Source organism: Typha latifolia, chromosome 4, assembly GCF_019914945.1.
Source record: "Typha latifolia isolate L0001 chromosome 4, TyphaL0001v2, whole genome shotgun sequence".
Lineage (NCBI taxonomy): Eukaryota > Viridiplantae > Streptophyta > Magnoliopsida > Poales > Typhaceae > Typha > Typha latifolia.
Genome location: NC_133089.1, coordinates 14,469,127 through 14,486,221, shown reverse-complemented (window position 1 = coordinate 14,486,221; position 17,095 = coordinate 14,469,127). Strand labels below are relative to the sequence as shown.

General features: G+C 37.6%; 1 protein-coding gene across 2 annotated transcripts; it reads right to left on the bottom strand.

The window, feature by feature from the left end:
- Nucleotides 1-443: 443 nt before the first annotated feature.
- LOC140787228 (protein ROOT HAIR DEFECTIVE 3 homolog 2-like) lies at nt 444-13,527 on the bottom strand. 2 transcript variants are annotated; one of them, XM_073136036.1, is made up of 23 exons: nt 13,256-13,527; nt 12,991-13,065; nt 12,838-12,904; nt 12,617-12,719; nt 11,609-11,679; nt 11,401-11,464; nt 11,264-11,329; nt 11,093-11,140; nt 10,948-11,010; nt 10,822-10,878; nt 9,742-9,900; nt 9,513-9,581; nt 9,332-9,423; nt 8,561-8,639; nt 6,065-6,230; nt 4,401-4,525; nt 4,039-4,301; nt 3,871-3,967; nt 3,588-3,749; nt 3,400-3,504; nt 2,273-2,367; nt 2,040-2,136; nt 444-882 (listed from the first exon to the last, which is right to left on the bottom strand). In XM_073136036.1, exons 1-23 carry the CDS (start codon nt 13,401-13,403, stop codon nt 688-690), a joined length of 2,466 nt encoding a protein of 821 aa, XP_072992137.1. In that variant the 5' UTR covers nt 13,404-13,527; the 3' UTR covers nt 444-687. The 2 variants fall into 2 exon arrangements, with proteins under 2 accessions (XP_072992137.1, XP_072992138.1); XM_073136037.1 differs by lacking the exon at nt 12,991-13,065.
- Nucleotides 13,528-17,095: the final 3,568 nt, after the last annotated feature.

Below are 17,095 nucleotides of genomic sequence, written 5' to 3'. Positions count from 1 at the left end.
TAGATTATTGGGACATTTGCACAAAACATAAAATGTCCATAATGTAGGGTGAAGAACAATTCATCCTAAATCCATAAATACTTTATTTTATATGATCTTTATTTTTTTTTAAAGTACTTCTATATACTCTTTTGCTTCCAAAATAAGTACATTTTAGTCTTGAGAACTACACTATGTAGTAGGAACTTCGAATTTATTTAATTTGATTAATTGAAAAACTTTACTTATGTTCTCCTGTTTTATACCTGAAATATTTTTAATTAGATAATATTTTCATAAGCATTTACTTGGAACAACAAAATACAACACGATCTTGCAATAAGTCTGCTGATGTGACTGCAAGAACTATTATGCACGTGCGAATAAGAGAGAATGGAAGCAATGCTACTTCACAAAAATAAGATGGTAGATCTAAAAATTAATTTGATGGTGGCAAAGAGAGCTGTAAGCGAGCAAAAATTACTTATACATGCATATATCCAACATGATGGTCCATGCATCACTCGACATTTGTCCCCTTACCACAATACCAGGACATGGAACCAATCAGCAACTGGTAATTTATTACAAACATGAAAAGCAAACTTGTTCTTGAAAAGTACACATGAAAGCAATCTGCTCAAAAGCTTCATCGCTGTACAGAATGTTAGTAATTCAAAGTCATCAGATGCCACTGGAAGACATGGACTAGGATGAGGATAATGAGCCAGAGTGTGGAACTTGTCTCTGTTCTTGGCCTCTGAAACTTTGGGTGGTCATAAGAGGAGGTGGATGGGTAGGCTGTGGAGGTTGATGATGCCTATAGCCTTCATCAGCTAGTTTCCGAAGGATGCTCATCACTGTTGGAAGAAATCTCATGGAAAGTGAGAGAAATCCTGAAACCTGCAAAAGTGGTCAATCAACAAGAAATAGAGAAACAGAGTCACATGCGATGATGCAGGATTAAAAGATTATTTGATATGTTAACTCACCAATTGCTCTAAAAGCTTAAGCTGTTAGAGAACGGTGATTTTTATATTTTATATTCTAACACGATATATATATATATATATATATATATATATACATCTTTTCATATAGAAGAACTAAGGAAAGGACAAGGTAATATTATCAAATATTACTTATAAATCATACTAGTTCCCAAGTGTTAGAATATAAAATATTAAAGATCGTCGTTCTTTAAAAGCTTAAATTTATAGAGTAGTTGGTGAGTTAATATGATATTAAAATCAGAGGTCATAGTTCAAATTCTACCATGCCCATCTTTGCTTGAAAAATATAAAACTCTACCTCTTTAAATTAAATTTATTTCTTAGGCTCATGAAAATATCTCAAATCTATAAATAAAGAAAACTATTAGAATATAAAATATAAAAATCATCATTTTCTAACAACTTAAGTTTTTAGAGTAATTAGTAAATTAACATGGCATCAGAATCACTTGTGAGAATAGATAGTCTATCTTTTATATACACGGTATGGCTTCTTTCTCTTTTAATGCTAGTAATTTTGTTACATTAAATCAAAGGCCTACAACTACACTTTATAGTGTGAGCAAGTTCTAGCCTTGTGAGAGACTGAGAGCCAAGACCTCCTCGGGTTTTTCACGAATGAGAGCAAGGCGTCTTCTGCTCTGAGATCATGTTAACTTATCAATTGCTCTAAAAACTTAAGCTTTTAGAGAACGGTAATTTTTAATATTTTATATTCTAATACTAAGCTCATATAGTATCTAGCCATTTTCAAATTATTGTTTGATTGTAGTGAAATGTAAATAACAGGTTTTCAAGAGGCTAAAGTTATTTCTTCTTTGTAGTTTCTTCTGAATTCATATCTTTCTTCTAACCAGTAATGAATTCACAATCAAAAGGGATGAATAACTAATATAGCAAGTCAAAAACATCCTCATCATGGAAACGTACAATTAATAATGCAGGTACACAAAATTGATCTCATCTAAAGGAGATCCACTTTAATTGATGTTCAGATTACCATCTATATTTCAACAATTATTTAGTGAAAAGACAGATCCTTCTTACCATGCCATGTCGAAATTCTCCAACGATATCAAATTGTGCCACTAGAGCATATGATACAACAAAAACAAGAAAGAGCCCCACAATGTACAAAGGGTTCCTGTCCATCAGCAAGATAATGTCAAATCAGTAAGAGGAAATGTAAAGTCACTTGCAAACAAATCAGTAATGAGCCAAAAAAAAAGGAGGAAATTAAATTAATCCAGAAAAAAAAGACCGCTTGTTAGAAGACATACCTCAGAAGCAACATAAACTCATTGAAACCTAGGATTGCAATTGCAACAATTGCCCATGGAGGAGGCAGCCATTTATTATTGTGCCTATAAGCTTCCTGGAGCGCAGATAACGCATATGACGAAACAGAAAGATGACAAGAAATATAAATAAGCTCAAGGCTCAAACAAAACGATTAAATATGTAAATATGTCAAACAGATGCTGCTTAAAATTAGGTAAGAGGCAGCCAAATAAACATGTGAGAACCAATTTAAGACATACTGATCCTCAGAATTTAGTAGCAACTTCTGCCTACACACTACGTATTAACCAAAATCATGTGATGGTTACTGTGAAAGCTTTGTGTTGGCTTGTCCATATTTCTCTTAACACCTCATCTTTCCCTATGCACATTATCCTTATGGTCTCCTGCATCATTTACTTGGCGATTTCAGCACATATATTATATAACGATTGTACTTTCCCATTCATGCCCTTAAAAACATCAGAAACTCCATCTGAAAGAGAATAACCTTTTCCCTTGATCTAGATTCCTTCAAAGACAATAAAGTGAAACCATAGAGCCTTCAACAGGCCAAGTCTAATTTTAAGCTTGTACTAAATTTCTGGCAATGGAATACCAAATAGAGTGTTGATATAAGGTTCTGTGTGCATCACAAAACTTTCAAAGTGTACAACTGAACATAGAAAATCAATATGGCCAGCACCAAGAGTTTGGAGAAGGCCTATTGATGCATGTTGACAAAGGTTACGCAATAACAACAATGAAAGTAAAAGCTAGATTATAGAGATCCAAAGTACATGGACAGAAGAGTTTGGACTTTAGAAATCCAAAATAATCGGCTCTTCTCAAGAATAATTACCACCACTTCTTTCTTAGAGATTCCAGTGCGTGGTTTTCAGAACATGAGGATAATCAAGGGGTTTCTCCTCAGCCAGCTCAAGTGAGAAGCAGAAAACAACCATAACAGGAAAAGAAACTAACAGTTGTAAAAATTCATAATAAAACAGGTTTATTCTAGAATCTAGGACAATTCTGAACATTCAGACAATATGAAGATCTCAGAACATGACAAAAGAGGACTAGATAGTTACAGGTATATGATGCCTGGAGACAGTGACCTTACTTGAGTGGAGATTGCTTGGGCGACAGTGTAGTCAGTCTCTGTTTTAAATTGCCTCCAAATAGACTTGCACTGCACAGGTGTAATCAATGTATTCTTTGGAGGAACCTAAGCAGTACATGCATATGTATGATTAATTTTCATGGAGATAAAGATTGTGCAATGAGAATCCAAGTGTAATTAAGCACCACCTCTTCCCATGTGCTTGAGGCAAGTAGATCTACAGAAGCATCAATACTCCTATTTTGTGAAACTGGACCTCCATCTAAGAGAGCCGAGCGGAGAGCACTCTCTATCTTATCCTGCTTGTCATCCAAATGCACGGCTGAAAATACAGACAGAAGTTCTAGGGCCTGCACCATTAGCAATAATGTGCTAGAGTCATTTTCCATGCTAGCTACCAGACAGAACACACAGGAGTCATGTGAGCTTAATAAATATTCAAACATCTGATGGATGTAAAGTTCATGATACCGCTGTGCGTGCATCCTTCGTGATAGTACGAATATCTTCATTTCCAGTCCAGACCCTAGGCATTGCATCCTTGTCATGACTAAATACAGTGGAGAATCTGCAAAAGATCCAATAAGAATAAGATAATAGAAGGTAGATAATGATAAGATGCACCATTGTTATAATCACCTATCCTTCATATGCATCAAAACTTTTCCAGCTTCTTCTCTAGCTCTTTTTTCCACAACACTTCTTGCATAGTCCTTTAAATCTAAGATCATCATGTCACAAGTCTCCTTGTCAAGCTCAAAACCAGATATAGAAGTTGAGAATGCTGACGCAGCTTTCTCTGTCTCAAGCCTGTAAAGCTGCCTAATAGATGCCCATGTATCTTGCCCAGCAGCTTCCAGAAGCAACTCCACGGGTTCACTCAGTGTTTTTGTAAGTTTGCTCTGCCAAGCAAAATAACATCCTTAAATTATCACGGAAGAATTTGAACATGTCACTGTGTTAGTTCACAAGCATATTTTTCTGAGAACACTTAGAGAAACCTCATAAGCAGCTTTCAGTTCGGCCAATTTTGCACTACAAATAAATGCCACATGAGCTTCAATATCACATTGGAGCTTGTCCCTAACTTTGGAAGCGTCCCAATTTGTGTGCTTGAGTGCCAAATCTGGAGAAGTCAGCCAGCATAAGAGGGTGATATAATTTGTACATAATGCAGTACGGTTATTCTCTTCTACAGGCAAACGACACTGGAACTAAACGCAAGTCCGCTGAAAAATATAGAACTGGCAAAACCTCCCATTGTAGATCAGCAAGAGAAAATTTTAGAGAACAGAAGAGAATGGTGCAAGTTCACAACGTGCTTAGAAATGGTTTTGAAGTACACAGTACTGATTGTGCCTTCCAAGATCATTATTGTATGATCCTATCGTAACTAAACTCATTTATGCATAGGCTCTTGAAACAAAGCAGCTAAGAATTTATGACATTTGAAGCACAAATACTTAACTCCAAGGTTTTCTATTTCTCTTCTCTCTCTCTCTCTCTCTCTCTCTCTCTCTCTCTCTCTCTCTCTCTCTCTCTCTCTCTCTCTCTCTCCCCCACTGTTTAACTGCCCCTTTCTGATATGAACCAGCCTAGGAGTGGACTTGTGGACCAATCTGAGTGTGGATTGGTGGGAGATGATGGTGCGGATGGAGTAGGACAGCGGTAGTCATGATCCGATTTAGCTAGGGAGATGGTGTGGACTGTCGTGGTGGTGGGTAGATATGAAGTTAGAGCGTAAAATAAGGGAGAAGGAGGCTGGCCCTAAAGGATTGAGGGGATCGGCAGACGAAAAATGGAGGGGGAAACATTGGCCTTAGGGGCGGGCATCAACTTGGCTTGAGAGAAGTAACAACAGGAGGAAGAGATAGATATGATTCAATAATTCTTCATTCATGCATGTCTAAGATATAAACCATAAGACCCTATATAGAGAATTAGAGACTAAAATAAACAATCCTAAGGTAACTAAAATAAACTAAGGATTAATCATATCCATCCATCTTCCATCTCTCCCTCGGATTTGATCATAGTCTCGCCCTAGATATAATCTGAATTTTGAAAGTCAGAATACGACAAATGTAGATAGTGATGCCACCGATCTAATCTATATGGTTTCATATTATTCGGACATTATATGAATATCTTATAATTATCTTTTTGAAACTATGCAGATTGTAAATTCCTGCAAATTTTGGGATTTGGACTAATTTCGTAATCGAGCTCAATTTAGACATGGATCATATCACTTTCTTACTGCTGCAGAATAATTCATTGCGAAATAGCAAAAGTATTTGCACACTAGAAAAAAAAAATGTTAGCTTGATTTCCTAGTTGTTATAATATAAAATATTAAAATTACCATTCTATAACGGCTTAAGTTTTTAGAGTAGTTGGTAAGTTAATATAGTATTAGAGCTAGATATCATAAGTTCAAATGTTGTCATGCTCACTTTTACTTAAAAAAAATATAAAACCTTCACCAACTTAAGTCAAGTCTACTTCTTGGGTCTATCAAAATGCTTCAAACTCAGAAGTAAGAGAGAGTGTTAGAATATAAGTATAAAACTATCATTTTATACTAGCTTAAATTTTCAAAGTAATTGGAAGCTATTTAAATGCTTATAAAGATCTTACATCAGACTTCAACAAAGACACTAACCTTTTAATCCCATATCAAAGTCAAGCATGGAAGCATGCTTACAAGCATGAACTGATGTCGCAAAGCCCTTTCCACTATTAAGTGATTGTTCTAGATGACTCTTGAAATTATTGAAAGCTTTGGAGTGTAGATGTCTCAACATTGCCTGGAAAGAAAAATGCACATACTGCAAAAATGGAGAAGGAAAATTAAATGAGAACTAATACCATGTAACTGGAAAAGGTGTAATAGAAACATAATCCCAAAATTGTAATTGCTTTATATATCCTAAAAAAATTATATAGGAATAAACCAGCTTGTTATGTGTGCTCGTGTGCTTACGTGTGTTGACACTTGACACTAAAGGAGCTCCTTATTAAAGTTATTTGTGACATGCCATGCCAATGGCTGGCTGACACCATTTGCCAGCAACATGGAATCCTTTATTCCAATCAATACACACGCACACACATATTTATATATTGGACACAAAAAGTCATCATTATATGATCCATATACGATCTATTTTCATCCCTAATGATAAGTCACCAACTCAAACTAATGAAAGAAGAGGAGAACTAACATCAAGAATTAAAAAAGTTTAAGAGTTCTATAATTATACAGATAACTTGTTATACACAGAATAAAATTTCTTTACTCTAGATTATGAAAACTAACTTCCGAAAAAAATTGTAGACAGCAGATAGATGGAAAAGAAATTCATCTAAGCCTAAGAAAAGCGCCTAACAGGAACTCTAGAAGTGCAGCTTAGAAACAAAAAAAAAGAAAAATATTGTGAAAAAATAAAATAGAGGGATAATTTTCTTTTCACCCTCTGAACTATCACTGATTTTTACAATGATCATTTAAACTTTTTTCGGTACACATTTACCTCTAAACTATCAGAAATACCTCATCCCCGTAACGTCGTTGACGAAATCGATAAATTGCCCCTCCACTTATAATGGCAGAATAATTAAATAGCTTAGCTAATATTAAGTATTTTATTTTTTTTGAAATTCCTCCATTGCCCCCTCCACTTCTCTTCCTTTCCCCTCTATTTTTGAGCAAATCCCACAACACCACCACCATCCTCTCTTCTCTCTCTTGGCTTCTCCCCTCTCCTTCCAATCCAAAACCTTAACCCTAACCCCCTTTCGACCTCCCTCAATCTGCCTCTCCCACCAAGCACATTTTGGTTTCCTCCCCACCCACTTTCTCCTCCGTTGCTCCTTTATTGCTGAGCTCGATACGAGCCCTCAGCTCCCGGAATTTGAGGCAGTCATCGCCAACACTGCCGTCTTGTCCCCTGACATCACCGTGACTGTAGGGTATTAATGAAATCAATTGTTGATGGGCAAGAGGGTTGTGGTGGGTGGTTGTGTGAAATGGTTGTCGATAACCGACGATGCCCAGTTGCCAAAGATCAAGCTCATCAAAGGAGGAAGTAGAGAAGCTAGCGGCGAAGGCGCGACGACGGGGAGATGGGAGGAGGGGAGGCAGAGGTGGTGACGAAGATGGAGATGGGAGAGGAAGGAGGTGGTTATGGAGGAGGTCGAGATAGGTCTCAGCATTAGCAAATTGAAGCAAGATGGCGTCGGTGGAGCAGAGAGCTTGGAGGTAGAGGGAGTGGGAAGCGGCGAAGTCGTGCTAAGATTTCACTCCAATTGCTTAAGTGGAGGGATTGATATAGAGTATGGTTGGCAAGAGCATGGTTGGCAAGGGCAAGGGAAAAGGCAAACTCCTTTGTCTACTCAATATCCCGCTCCACCCTTGTGATCTATGCTCAACCATCGAACACCGTGGAATCCTCATCATCTGCATCTAGTCAATGACCGGCATTAACCCATTGGTTCAAGAGAGAAGAGGAAGAGAAGGAAAAGGGTTTTATTTGATAAGCTAGGGTATTTTCGTCATCATAAAAGCTAAGGGTATTCTAGCCATATTGATATCACGTGATCATTACATGGCAACTTATGGACGAAAATAGATAACGTATCCCCAACAAAAAAAGGTAACGGTATTTTTGTCATCATAAAAGCCTAAGGGTATTCTAGTCGTATTGATGTCATGTGAACCCTCAAATAGTAACTTATGGATAGAAATAGATAACGTATCCCTAACAGAAAGGGTGAAGTAAAATACTTTTGATAATTCGTGGAGTCATTATAAAAATATGTGATAGTTTAGATGGTAAAAAGAGAACTATTTTTAAAATATAAAAGATCCAAAAAATAGAAGTATTAAATGGTTATGTATATATTATATGGTCTAGGGTTTAGGGTTTGTCTTAAGGAGGTAGCTAGCTAATTGGCAGTCAAATTCTGCAAAATGTATGAAATCCAGCATGATGCCTCAAATGAAATATGTACTTAGTATTTACTATTTAGAGTATCTCCATGTGCTTTGATATATAATTTCCATGAAAACCAAATTGTATTCTATAAATGTACAAAAGGATGCCCCCAAAATATATATTAATAGATAATGGAAATAGGAGGAAGTGCACTGCCTCACATTCAAGGCTCTGGACTCCAATTGTTGTCGCTTTGCAGTCCTAACACTTTCATCAAAGTAGATAGTTTCTGCATCATACCTATAAGAAAATAAGTTGAAATATTAGCACATATAGAGTCGAAGAGTAAGAAACAGGAAAAGCTCTTCTTTCAAGGAACTTTTTTTTGAACTACAATAAAGAGCCAAAAGAACAGGGAAATACTCTGGATGGCTAATTGTAAGTTTTCTAAATATACTACTGAACCTAAAAAAACAGGGAAATACTCTGGATGGCAAATTGAAAGTTTTCTAAATATACTACTGAACCCAGAACATTGTAGATTCTTAGCAACTTTATCACAGTAATGGATGCATGTATGATGTATGAACCGCTGGTTACTATCTCTCAAACTACCATAACTAGTCATAGATAGAAGAGTATGTGTTACGTGAGAAATCAACAATTTACACCATCTGATGTGCAGTTCTAGTCATGTTTTACAAGTAGAGCTTGAAAGATAAATGAGAAAAAAGTATATACCTTATATAAGTTTCAAAAGTAGGAATACCAAAAAAAAAAAAAAGATGTGCTTCTAACAATAGGGCTGGTTACCGTCTCTCGAACTGTAATCAGCAAATCAGGAAGGGTTTTCAGCAGCTTCCTAGGTTATTAAAAGAAATACAATATACAAGAGGGAAATGTAACAGGAATTATTAAACCACCAGGTCACTAAAAGCCAAGGTATGTGTTACTAATGTCATGCCATTAAAGAAAGAAAGATGGAGACTCACTCTGATAAATAAAACTCAAGGATAGAGCCCAGTCTTCTCCCAAAATTTGAAACTAAACCAGATTGAGCAGCCAATTCCAACTCCAACCAACCCTAGGCATCCCAAGGAAATGTCTTATAATGCAAATACACACGGAAAACTAAATCACAGCAGTAAAGCAGCTAAAGCTACACAAAGAAACCTCATCAGATGTCAAGCGACTAAACTTTTCATTTGCAATCTCTTCACACCGAACAGTAGCAACCATTACCTAGTAGATATAGTTAAGAAGATCAGAGAGTAGCAAAAAGAAAAGAAATAATTACATAGAATTTTTTTTTCCTTTGAGTTGAACTACATTGGATTTAACACCTGTAAAATGTATGAATAAAGAAAACTTGCAACTAGTAAAAATTGATAGCCATGAGAACCTTGTGAGCAGGAAGATCAAGGTCCTTGTTTTCTTGTATGACTTTCCAGATCTGCTGTGCACTAAAAGAAAATCCTGATGCAGGTATAACACCTTGTCTGTCGCCCGCAAGACCTCCTGGAGAAATTGAATGGAAAAAGTGCTGCCTTAGTTGTGCAACCTGCAGAGAAAAACAAAGAAATCCATTGAACCTATTTGCATAAAAGAAAGTAGAACAAAATAGCAAATAGAAAGGTGATGTTGCAGCAAACTATTTCTATATCAACGTAATCAAATGAGTATAGGAAACAGCAAGCCCTAGACCAGTTGTAAAAAGGACACTTAATGTTGTAATAACGTTAAGTGCTAATGATTAAGAACTAGATAACAGAGGGCATCACTTGGTGTGACCACAAGACTTGCCTCTTATATCCAGGAGGTCATAGATTTAAGCAACGATGGCCGTGCCATGACACGGCCCGTGCCGACCGGCACGGCACTGCACGGCACGTGCCGTAAGAAAAGGAGAGAAAATGTACCACCTTGGCCGTCGCCGCTCCCGGTCGCCGTCGTCACTCGCCCGAGCTCGTGTCGGATGCCCTAGCTCGCGTCGGGTGCCCTAGTTGAGGGAGAGGAAGAAAGAGATCGAGATCGAGAGAGAGAGGGGTTTATCGGTTAAAAACTTAAGTTGCGGATCCGGATCTCTCTCTCTCTCTCTCTCTCTCTCTCTCTCTCTCCCCCTCACCTAGGGCACCCGACGCAAGCTCGGGCGAGCGACGATGGCGACCGGGAGCGGTGACGGCGAAGGCCAGTGGTGACGGCAATAGCGAGCTCGACGACGAGGTCGTGGCCAAGCTATTATGAGGGGTGCCGTGCGGCACCCCTCATGCCACGTGCCGGTATGCCGCCGACACGGTAAGTGCCAACCGGCACGCCCCGTGCCGGTCGATACGGCCATCTTTGGATTTAAGTCTTGAAAACATCCTCCTCATAAATGAGGGTAAGGTTGTATACATCTCTCATCTCCAGACCCTATATAGGCAAGAGCCTCAAGCAATGAGAACCAGATGATAATACATTAACAACTATACAAGCAATCCACCTGATCTTTGAATTGTTCCTCCTTCTCTTCATAACTAGGCAAAGCCGTAACCTCCACCTTTACATCAGCAAAGAAAGTATCAGATGACAAGTGTAAGCCCTTAAATCACAGCATCAAAATACTCACAGTAAAAAAATCGCTCAAAGCAGTTTCCTTGTGAACTTGGGGCTTAGGAAGAGCTATCCATATCTGAAAGAAAGAGAAATCATCATAAGTCATAACATTACAAGGTAGAAAAAGAAAAGTTCATAAAGAAAGCATAAGATTCAACCTTCTGAGTATCTGCCCTCAGTACCAGATCTAAATATTCCAACGGGGTCTGCAAGAAAGAAAGAAGTAATGCAGACAAAACATAAATAAGAAACCTGCCTATTTTGATTCATTAGTAACAAAAAATGTCTTAACTTGTAATAATAAAGTTGGCCCTCTAAAATTGCAGAACCTTAGTTTTGTCACGAATGACAAAAAGCAATGTAGTCTTGCGAGGGCTGAATAAACGCATCATAGCCTAAGAAAAAGAAAATTGTCATTAATTTCCATGAAAACTTCTGAGTACACCGAAAAGGAGGGAAAAAAAACCTGAAAGATCGTCTTCAAAAGAGGCTTGTTTGCAGCGTGTTCTCGGCCTATATCGTGACACCACCTGCAGGAAGCATACGAGTCAATAAAAATAAAAAACTGTTGAGGTCATCTAAAAATAACTAAATAAGACAATTTTTTCCATCTTCTGAAAGTTAAACTGAAGGATGGATGAAGACAATTTAGCAAATGCAAGTCATTAACTCACATGTTAATAAGCACTATATCTGAAATTGCTAGAGCAAAAAGAGCGCTTTGCTTCTCAAACTTAATATCATCCTGAAAATGAAATACAGTCTCCACATCACATATTACAAGAAGGCAAGTAGCAAGTTTATAAACAGCAATAATATATGCATCAAGTAAAGTAGGACTAATTCAGCTACATAGTAATAGTAACAGCAGTACGAGCAGCAGAGATTTCTCATATTACAAAATTACAAACTAAGGACCATCACTTCTGTGAAAACAAGAAAAATTCTCTTAAAAACTTGAAAAAAAAGTATTTGATTCATGTGCAAAACTACAGGCAGATAATTCAAAAAATCACTAATAAAAAAGTTGCAAATATGCATGAAATAATCCACATGCTTTTGAAACCGGCAAACTAAAAGTTGGAAAGAAGAAAGTCAAATTGATTATAAGTGACCTCAGTCAAAACTTTCAAATTGGTAAAAAGATAAACTACATATCATCCAAAATTACAAAGACAAACATAAATAAATTGGTAAAAAGATAAACTACATATCATTCTTGGACATTTTTAAGAGTTCAAAAATAAATTGTGTTGTAGGTTTTCTATTAGGTCAGGAAGTTCTGTTTGTAATACAAGTTGACCCAAAATGTCATTCTAGTGGGGAAGATCTATGAATTAGATATAGCTCATTTTAGGACCTCACACACCAACCAACTCATGAGTTATAAATTAAGTTAATTTTATTCTCTCTTGATATTAGCGATAAACAACTTGTTACAGACATTCAGCTTTGCTCATGAATAACTGGAGATATGTGTGGGTATATCCTATCACATTTTGTAAGAAGTCTTAATTTAAAATATATGTAATACAAGCATAATCTTAAATAATGAGATGTACATATGTATATATATATATTGCAAGTTTTCTTTTCCACACATATGTATATATATGTCATACACATGTGTCACCACACACGGAAGTAGATAGAAAAGGATAAACATGCGATCAGGGTTTGACCTCCCCTCTTTCTCTCCCATCTGTGCCCTCCAAATCCATGACAATTGTGCAAGGCTCGATGTCAATACTCTTTGCTATCCAGATGCCTTTTGTAGTTTGACTCCTAAAGAACAAGATTGGTAAACAATATTACGAATTAATTACGCACATATCACAGTGAACACAAACTATACCAAGAAAAAAAATCCATTAAATAAGCATCAGGACGGTAAGAGCCTTACCTTCCTTTAAAGGCATCCATCTCCCTAAAATTGGTTCCGAAAAGATGATTAAGCAGGGTGCTTTTCCCTGCTTAAAACAAAGAAGACCGTCATTATTTAAATATCCAAGTATGTAGAAATTAAACGATGGTCAAAAGCACAAATTTAAACGACTTTGTTCAGCATCAGAAACTGCTAATCCCAACAATTCCTCCACGCTCAAAACTCCCGTGTTCCAAACAAGATCGTCTTCAAGAATCAAACAACAGAAAAAAAATATATAAAGGGAAAAAAAAAGAGCGTTGAACCGAAATTAATGAAATTTACTCAAAATTAATGATATGTTCGACAACTCCAGTTCAGAAATCCAATGTAAACCACTAGAGATACCAGAAATTGTGGTTTCTTTGATCAAAGGTGAGATAGGGAGGGGGCTCACCGCTGCCCTGAGGTCCCATGATGGAGACGACGGCGTAGGAGAGGCCGCACTCGGCAAGCCTCACGTCCTTTGTGAACTTCTCCAGGCCTTCAACGTTAAAGTTGCCATCTCTATCTATCAACTGCGTCGAACAGCACTCGTCGCCCATTCCCAAGAGAGGGTTCCCAAAATTGGAGCTCTCCAAGGCTTCGCCGGACAGCTTCTAGGGTTTTGAAGAGAGAGAGTCTCGATGCTTCTCTTGGTTTACACGTAAATGCGTACAAGGCGGTGCAACCGTGGAGGTGGAAAGATGGAAGTTGGAAGTACTTGGAGCGTGCCCGGTGCCCCAATTCACTGACAGAAGAAAATTTTGGCGCCAGAAAGCTTGGGTTTATAGTTAATTGGATTGAGCTCGATTAAACCCAGCGTATATAAATAAATCCTAGGTAGTTTCAATTTTCAAATAATGGATTCCACTTCCTTAAATAATGCCCATTTTTACGTAGATCCTCTCTTTTTTACACATCCACCCCCATTAACTATAAAAACCTCTAAAATGTTCTTTTCTGTTAGCTACTCTATTAATTTATTTTGTTAAAACTTGACACGTGTCTATCACGTGACCAATGGTAGACTTTTTCCGAAGCCATTTTATTTTTATTTTAGAAGGAAAAAAATTAAATTATAAAAATTGTTATTTGACAAAGAGGGTGAGAAGTTTTCTATAGTTAGGACGTCGGATGTGTATTTAAGAAAAGAATGAGATAGTTCATAAAGTATTAGCTTTAAACTAGTAAACATGTAAGCAATATTATTATTTTAGTAAGGTTTCTCTTATTGAATCAATCCACATGTCAACAGTTGATCCTAACTAGTATCTAACTTTATAAAAAAAAAAGTGTTAATATTATTGTCCTTAAGAGCCTTTCATCGAAGCATCACAGACATTACTATAGAAAAAATATTTTTCAAAATTATAACTATTATAATTTTTGCTAACTCAGTGTCGCGTAGAAATTTATTCTCATTTTTTTAATATAGATGAAGTACTAAAATGTCGTGTAAAAAGGTTGAAAAAGATATATAGAGAATAGACAAAGTGATAAGAGATAGATAGATTCGATGAATCTACGGTGTCACAAATCTAATCTGCTGACTAGAATTAATATTTTGTTATTTTAATCGACTATCAAATACTTTTACTTAAAGAGAGGAAAAGTATAACAAACATTTTACAGTATATTATTGTATTGATAAATATTTAGAATCGTTGTCTTATACAATAGTAGTTTAAAAAATAATTTAAACAGTAGTGTATTTCAAAAAATACTTTTCTAAATAGCAGTACATTGGTTAAAAGCTTGTCATTTCAATACCGAACCTATTTCGATAAATATTTTCAACATAGTGCTGTAACTGCCGTTTGAAAAACAAAAGCAGTCAAATCCGAATAAACGACTGAAAAAGGAAGCAACTTCTGGAAGCTGCTATTGAAGTTTCCTTCCACCACGATATTTCATTATTAGCCCTTATATTAAGAGGTAATTACTTTTACATCCTTAGAAGTTCTCTTCTCGACTTTTTAGTTATAAAACTCTGCCAAACTGGTCCAATTAGACGGTCTTAAGAGGAGGACGCAAAGCCAAACGCCAAAGGCGAAGCAAGAGGAGCGGCACTTTAGCCACAAAGCTACCAAAAGAAGAGAGGAGAGCTCGAAGATGATGCTTCCCGGCGTGGAGTTAGCCCGCAGGCGGCGGATCCACCACCACTGCGAAACCCAGGATCCAATATCGACGCGGGCGCCCAACCAATTCGTCCGCCCCACCGCCATGGGCGAGCCCGCCATCGCCGCCCGGATCCGGTTAGAAGAGAAGCTTCGCGGCCTCTCCGCCCCTTCTCCATCAAGGTGCGATTCCTCTTTTTTACCTACTAAAATCTCTGACACCTCTGCCGTAGTGCCGTCCGATCTATAGAGGAGTCTCTGATCCGATTAACTTGGCCCAAAATCCGGCCCAGCCTGGCCTGCCCACTCATTTTGAATTTTGATCTATTTTTTAAACTGGTTTAATTGGATCGACGGCTGCAGATGGAGTAGCACCAGGCTCGTGCGAGCCGGAGCAGAGATCTCAAGGCATCGAACGGTGAGCACCGACGGCAACCCTAATCAAACGGTGACCACGACGAAGAGCTCGAAACCAATTGGTGTGCGCAAGAGGACTACCTCGAGTATCCTACTCTGCGCGGTATGTTTAGAGGAGGTTGATCACGGGAAGGATAGGATCGTACGGCTGCCGTGCTCCCACATGTACCACTCTGATTGCGTCCTCCCGTGGCTCGCTGCCCATCCCGAGTGCCCCTGTTGCAGGAAACATGTCCCTCCTTTGAGTGTACCCTCGTAGCTATATATATTTTGTTTTTGTTTCTTGGATGCCAGTTGAGTTTATTAATCCATATGTGTGACATTATTATTTATCTTTATGTTTATTACTGGTTGATGTCCATCCAACTGAGCACACGAATTTTAGGATTTCTTCCAAACCAGCATGCTAACTTGGAGGGAGGGCAGGTGTGGATCGATCCATATGAGTTACGGTGCATTAATCGTACGTCAAAAGAGTGTTGCATGGTCTTTTTCTAATCAACCAACTTAGTTTATGACAAGTAATATCTCACCGTTCACCGACTGAAGGACCTCAGACTCAGAATCTTTTAGACGCTTAGGGATTCGTATCCGACCCTCTAGATACCCACAAAAAACTTGGTCTTTCCATGGAACAATAATTGGAATAACATGGTTAACTACTATACTTCAATTTATATCATCTCAAATGTATGGGGTCCTGGATTCAACCAAAATATTTGTGTATTTGCATGAGCTAGGCTCCACCTTAGGATAAAAATGAGTCGATTAACTTCTACTCGATCTACTATATGATTCAATTTGGATTAGATTCGAATTGAAAAATTTTACCTAGCCCAAATACGAATTTCAGATACGGGACAATGTTTAAAAGACATTCGGAATACTGATACGGGTATGGGTCGAGTAAGATTTTTCAGTTTTAGATATAGATATTAGATATCAATTTACCCCTATAAATTATAAATAATATATGTATTTATTATATATTTATATGCCCTACTCGAATACTACTAGAACCCGACCCATTAGGCTGTTAATAATGGATCGGGTTGGAGCTTCAGCTCTCATTTTTCACCCCTAAGATCCTAGATCTTAGTCTCCCTTTTTCAGTTTTTCTTCTATTCATCTTTTATCTATAGCCCTACTAGCCACAAGCTACGCCCTCTTTATCTCCTCCGTCGCCAAGTGGTTACTTTTTAACCAACCTTTGCCTCTGCTTCTCTATTACCTTCGTCCAATCTCTACCTCTCACTCTTTGGTGCCCATCTGCCTACAGGCACCACACTCGTGTTGGGTGGGTGAGGCTATTCTAGACGGGGAGATGGTTCAAACCCGTTCATAATAGCAGCCTGTGCTCACTGGCATCTATGTTTTCAGCAATATCTATGTGGTCGCATATGTCATGCTTTTTGAGGGTTTTTAGCAGTGTTATTTTATTTTGTCTTGTTGTTGATTTAGGATGTTATATGTCTGCTTTTAACTTGTTGTTCTTAGTGGGCAAACTTCAATCTTCTTACTTTTGTGAATTCTTATGGCCGTGACTTAGATTGTTGAATTGACAGAACCTGCAGCTGATTCAAAGCTCTTCGCTCATAAAAATTTCTAGGATTGTTCTTCATTTTAATTTTGTATTATACCTCGGGCTTGATGCTCTGTTTCAAATTGTGTGGAGCTTGTGTTAAAGAGTCGCCCGCTCTATTCTCTTTCTTTATCGTGTA

Bases quoted from the DNA above. Each gene is read 5' to 3' on its own strand.
- LOC140787228 (XM_073136036.1), bottom strand. From the start codon at position 13,403: ATGGGCGACGAGTGCTGTTCGACGCAGTTGATAGATAGAGATGGCAAC. The intron at 12,720-12,837 runs GTAAGGCTCTTA...CTTGTTCTTTAG, and splicing joins ATGGATGCCTTTAAAGGAAG to GAGTCAAACTACAAAAGGCA. The intron at 9,582-9,741 runs GTTCTCATGGCT...TATATCTACTAG, and splicing joins TTGATCTTCCTGCTCACAAG to GTAATGGTTGCTACTGTTCG.